At 41.5% G+C, this 6,000-nt stretch overlaps 1 protein-coding gene across 6 annotated transcripts in view; it reads left to right on the top strand.

Annotated features, from left to right (window-relative positions):
* Nucleotides 1-6,000, top strand: part of NR3C2 (nuclear receptor subfamily 3 group C member 2) — a 294,549-nt gene that overhangs the window by 257,592 nt on the left and 30,957 nt on the right. For all 6 annotated transcript variants that reach the window (XM_023754929.1, XM_023754927.1, XM_006081763.3 and 3 more), the window contains one exon: nucleotides 4,825-4,955. In XM_023754929.1, coding sequence (XP_023610697.1) covers nucleotides 4,825-4,955 — 131 coding nt within the window. The remainder of the gene's footprint in view (nucleotides 1-4,824; nucleotides 4,956-6,000) is intronic.

Genomic DNA, 6,000 nt, shown 5'->3' with positions numbered 1-6,000 from the left:
TTATCTCTCTCTAATCATCATCATATGCAAATTTGTGTCTTCAGTTCTTTTTGTGGCCTTCACTTGCTCTCCTTTTCCTTTTCTTCTCTCTCTCTCATTCGTTCATGCAATATTTATCAAACAAAGATTTTACTTATGGTGCTCGTCCATCATGCTCTCTTTGGCATTCAAAAAGGTTAGCCAGACCTGGAGCTTGCCTTTAAGAAGCTTGTAGTTCGCAATCAGAATGGTGCAACTGAACTGAGCCTTTTTTTTTTTTCTAAACACGTAGACATTCTGCCCTTTTTTTTTTAAAGCCTTAAATATATAGCCAAGCTCAAAAGAAAAAACAAAAAAGTGCAAGAACAGGGAATTCACAGCCAGAGTGGTTTAACTTGGAGCTAAAGCTGCAGTTGGCCCACAAACTCCTGGATGTGATAAATGCCTTCGGGTGGGTATCAGAACACCAACTGGAACAGCAGACGAGAACTGGAACTCCAGCAGGGCTGGGGCCTGAAATAGAGCCCCTGCATAGAGCCAAGGCTCTGGAAAGATTGTTCTGTCTACTAACAAGGAAGGAAAAACTCAACAAGCCAGCCAGCCAGCAGCCCAGGGACATGGCAAGGAAGCTGAAAGAAATAAGAAGCACAAGCTTGCACCACGTCAAGTGTGGGGTCTAAATTTAAACTACACAAGTCTCACAAAAAAGCATTCAAGCCGAGAAATTAGCATAAAAACTGGTCCAGAACAAGTGAAATGCCTCTACCCTGACAGTTACAAATGCTAAAACTTCCTACAGAGTCCCTCCCACAGACAGTGCCCCTGGGATTCACCCAGAAGACAAATATATGCCAAAACAATACATGGTAGACCTGCATATTAGCATCCAAAAAAAATTGAACAAAAAAATCGGAGAAACTATAAAATAAATACATTAAAAGTATTTAGAAGTATAATAGCTAAAGATATAATTTAGAGAAAGGAGATACAATAACAATAAAGTAAGAAGTATATCATGCAACATGAATGTTTGAGAAAGAACTAAATATAGCATTTCTAGGAACCTAGGCATGAAAAATATTACCATTATAATTAAAACACTATAGACATTAAATAGATTGGACACAGGAAAAGAAAAAATATTTGTCAGGAACTAGACCTGAGAAAATCACCTAGAATGCCAGTGCAATGATAAGAAGATAACTAATATGAGAGGGAAGTTAATGTGGAAGACAAAATGAGAAGGTCCAACACACTGCTAATAGGAGTTCAACAAGAAAAAAATAGCATGAATGGGATAGGGATGATACTTAAAGAAACAATGGCTAAGAACATTTCAGAACTGAAGAAATACCTGCATTCTCCAAATCAAATGCAGATATTGAACCCCAAGCAGAAGAAATAAGAATCAGTCTGCACCTCGGTACTTCACAGTGAGACTGCAAACATCAAATTAACACAGGAAAATGTTTTAAGCTACCAGAGAGAAAAATGCAAGTCACCTACAAAAGAACGACGATTAGACTAAGAGGAAATTTCCCAGAGGCAGCACGAAAGGCCCAGGTGTAGTGGAATACTGTCTTCACAGTACTGAGCGTCCTTAGCTGTCAAATTAGAAATCTGTAACTTTTAAACTATCATTCAAGAATGAAGGTGAAATAAATTTTTCAGACAACTTACTAGTAAGATTGAAAGATAAACATTCAAGGACTGAAAGAATTCCCCCCAAAAAATGGTCTTCAAATAGAAATTAAACCCAGAAGTAAGGGAAATGCCAGAAACAGTGGTGGCTAAAGAAACATATTGGTAACTCTAAACAGACATGGGGTGTGGATATGTAGGAGAGACAAAATTCAGGGCCGATTTGAAAACAAGCTGGAATTTAAATACTAAAGAGCAGTAACATGGAAGACGGGGAGCAGTAGACCAAAGATAAAGTATACTACATTTCTGTTGCTCATGGAAAGGCTACTGATTAGCTTTAGCTGTCTAAGTATGCAAGTTCACAACTTAATTATTTAAAGAGTAAAAATGTATACCTTCTAAACCCAGTCCAGGAGCAAAGAGGGGGATTTTAAAAAACAACAAACTGCATCAGTCCAATAAAAGGAAGAAAAGCAGAAAGAAAGAAGCAAAGGAGGGGATAACATTAAAATGGTAGAAAAAAATCAGTATTTTTCTACCACTAAAATGGTAGAAAAATATATCAGTAATCAAGATAAATGAAAACAGATTAAAACTGAGCTATTCAAATTCAAAGACTTTAAGATTTTTTTAAAATCTAGCCTTTTGCTGTTTATAAGAGACATGTGTGAAATATAATTATGTGGGAAGTTTAGAAATAAGGAACTTTACAAAAAGGGCTTACCAGGCAAATTCTAAAGACAGAGCAAAAGAAAGAGATATGAAAGAAGGGAGGGAATAATGAAGGAAAAATATGAGTGTCACTAAAAAATTTTAAGGCAAAAAATATTTGGACTAAAGATGGTATTAGTGTCCTAGCTGGGTGGCTCAGTTGGTTAGAGCGTCATGTCCCATACACCAAAAGGTTGCAGATTCAATTCCCCATCAGGGCACATACCTAGTTTGTGGGTTCAGTCCCCTGTCAAGGTGTGAAAGGAAGACAGCTGATCAATGTTTCTCACGTCAACGTTTCTCTCTTTAAAAAATAGATAGATATGTGTGTATTTGGAGGATTAAAAATAAAATAATATTTTTAAAAAATGTTATTAGTAACAGCAAGAGAAAAAGGCTTACAATAAAATGAGTAAAGATATTTAGAGACAAATTACCAAACAAAAAAAACCCACATCTTCAGAAAACATTTGAAAAATATTCAGCCTACTGGTGATAATGGAAATGCAAATAGAATCAGCAGTGTGCTACCCTTTCAACCCCCATCAAATGGCAAAACATTTTAAATTGGATAATGACAAGTATTGGTGGGGAAGTGGAATAAAGGGACATTCTCATCTCCTGCTGGTTAGAAGGAAAGCGACGTGCACAGATCTGCAGCTCATCGTCTTCGTTCTGTCCCAGAGGAGTGCTCAGGGATGTTCCTTTAGCATCACTGATAATAGCAGTAAAGAGGAAACAACCCAAGTGCCCACCCGTAGTGGAATGGATTAGCGAATTGTGATACAGTCACACAAATGAAACTTATAGCAGTGAAAATGAATGAACTCAGGAGTTATCTGTGCTAAGATGGATACATCTCAGAATTATAACATTGAATAAGAAGTTGCAGGCGGAGGTACATATCTAGTTTCAAATTTACTAAAACAAAGCAGTACTGTGTGCTATGTTTATAGATACATATGTGTGCAGAAACATAGACACATCTGAGAGGGAGTGATAATCAGCCAAAGTGAATGTATCCCTTGAACGAGGAAGACGAATGGGATCAGGGAGGAAGACACAGCAAACCTGAGCTCTGTCATGTTCCATTTGTAATGATGTGAATCAAATATAGTAAACATATTAGCATTTATTTGCATTGTTAATTCTGGATTGTAGATGCATAGGCTCCTGCTGTTATTGTCTGTGGGTGTGTTTGTGTGAGTGTATGTATTTAAAATACTCCCTTCATTGAAAATAGCTTCCGGCTTATGAGAGAGGAAAGACGTCATCATCATAATGCAGAGCAGAATCTTCTGGGTTGCATTGTGAGTTCTTTACAAACGGCTTTCAGAGTTGAGATGAGAGAGATTTTTGCCAGTTGAACCCAAGAGTGCTTCCTGGAAGAGACGTCACAGTGTTGCTTTCCTACAGATGCCCTGCCTTCAGTTATTCATAGACATCTATCACACACCATGACCTTTTTTGTTCATTTCTTCAGCCTTTGTCAAGTCCTTTCCCATTTTTCACTGTTTTTGTTTTTCACTAATTACATTCTGCTCAATATAAAGTAGTAGTTACCCAGGGCCTCCCCCAAATTACTATGAGCCAATACATCTAAAAACCTGTAAGTGATGCCTTACTTTTAATGGAAAGAGGAAATAATGCCTTCTATCGTAACGTAATGTGGATTTTTTATGACAACATTGGATTTAGTGGAGGAAGAGGATTGGTTGGTTGTTCGAATGAATGGAAACATTTGGCAAACTCTCATATCGCTTTCTCCATTTACCAGAAAAATTCTAGTCAAGGTTCTCACCTTTTCAAATTGTGTCTAATTTCCCTTTTTAAAGGTGCTTCTTCAAATAGTTAACAAACTTATTTCAAGACCTCTGTAAGTGTGTGTTGGGGGCTGGGGGAGAGTCCAGGTGGAAACTGGATTTGGTCATCACTATCCTGTGTTCATAGCATCCAGCACAGTCCTTCCAAACAGTGAGTGCTTGAACTCTGCTGACACGGAGCGGAAGCCACATCACGGTGGCTTCTCTGCTCTCTGGATGCCCTCACTACAACAGCGCACACCACAGAATGAAAGCACGGCAAGCCATTCCCAGTCACTGGGCAAGGCACCCAGTTTGTTTTTTTAAATATATTTTATTGATTTTTTACAAAGAGGAAGAGAGAGGGATAGAGAGTTAGAAACATCGATGAGAGAGAAACATCAATCAGCTGCCTCCTGCACACCCCCTACTGGGGATGTGCCCGCAACCAAGGTACATGCCCTTGACCAGAATCGAACCTGGGACTCTTCAGTCCACAGGCTGACACTCTATCCACTGAGCCAAACCAGTCAGGGCCCAGTTTGTCTTTAAAATGTACATCTGCTCCGTGTTGACACCCAAAGGAAGACTCTGACTTAAACCGAGCTCGTTAGGCTGCCTGGAGCTGCCAGACTGGGTTTGACAAGGAACCTTGTTTCTCAGACCTTTTTTCTCTTTTCCTTGGCAGAGAGAAGATGCACCAGTCTGCCATGTATGAGCTGTGCCAGGGCATGCACCAGGTCAGCCTGCAGTTCGTCCGACTGCAGCTCACCTTTGAAGAATACACCATCATGAAAGTGTTGCTGCTGTTAAGCACAGGTAAGCCGATGCCCGCCCAGGCACTTTTCTACCTGGTCAGGTCATCTCCCCTTTGGGGAGTAGCCTACGGAGAGTATCAGGTAGTTGGTATAAAAAGGAACAATTTGAGGAGCTGGGAGGAGGGCTTTGGTCTTTGATGAGCTAGGTAACTTGCAGAGGCTAAGGCTTGGGACATATGAAAGAGCACGTGCCTTCAGTCCTTCCTTCATCCGACCTCAGATGTTCACTAGGTGTCTGTGGTGTGTGGTGGGATTGGGCAGGTCGGGAAGGATTGGGTAACTGAGGCAGGGTCTCTGCCCTCGGGGAGTTTTACTCTAAGGTAAGTTTAGACATCATTGCAATACACGTGGAAGGGACTGGCTACTATGATAGAGTGTCATGGTGGCTCATGGGAGGGAAGGGCATGGTCAGCTCCGGGGGTCAGGGAGGGACTCGGGGGGAGCGGATCTTGGGGAGCTTTGGGAGGGTTCCCGGTTGGCTATGAGGAAGGAGATGGCATTCCCGGCAAGGAACCGGGAGAGCGAGTGTGGAAATGTGGCAGAGCACTTCAGGCACTTACTTCTGGGGAGTTGTGTTAATTTTTAATTTTTATTGTACTTAAGTCTTTAATTTTCCAAGGTGCATCTGGTTATATTGGACTGGGGAGGAGCGGGGCGTGAGGTTGGATGTGGCCTGGACCCGGATACTCAGTGCCTGTGGGAGACACCTGGCCTCTGCTGGGCGGGCCCAGAGGACAGCCCTGAAGGCTCTGCGCCGCGGGGCGACGTGAGCAAAGCCGTATTTGTGGCTTTAGGAGGTGTCGGGTGGTGGCCTGGATTTGAGAGGAAAGGAGGTGGGAGAGGCCAAATCAGGATCTATCCTGTCTGGAAGCACAGAGACCTGTGAGGCTGTTGAAATAATGGACTGGCTAATGGTGGTTGGTTGACGAAGGACAGGAGCAGGAAGAGCAAATGAACATGGTCTGGGTCAGAAGTGAGCACAGAGAAATGACCAGGGTGGCTGTGATACCATTAAGAGAAGTGTGTTAACATTGGTACTTGGAAAA

The sequence above is a fragment of the Myotis lucifugus genome, unplaced genomic scaffold (genome assembly GCF_000147115.1).
Source record: "Myotis lucifugus unplaced genomic scaffold, Myoluc2.0 scaffold_1, whole genome shotgun sequence".
In the NCBI taxonomy this organism is placed as follows: Eukaryota; Metazoa; Chordata; class Mammalia; order Chiroptera; family Vespertilionidae; genus Myotis; species Myotis lucifugus.
The sequence above is the reverse complement of the archived record's forward strand: the minus strand, read 5'-3'. Positions and strand labels throughout refer to the sequence as shown.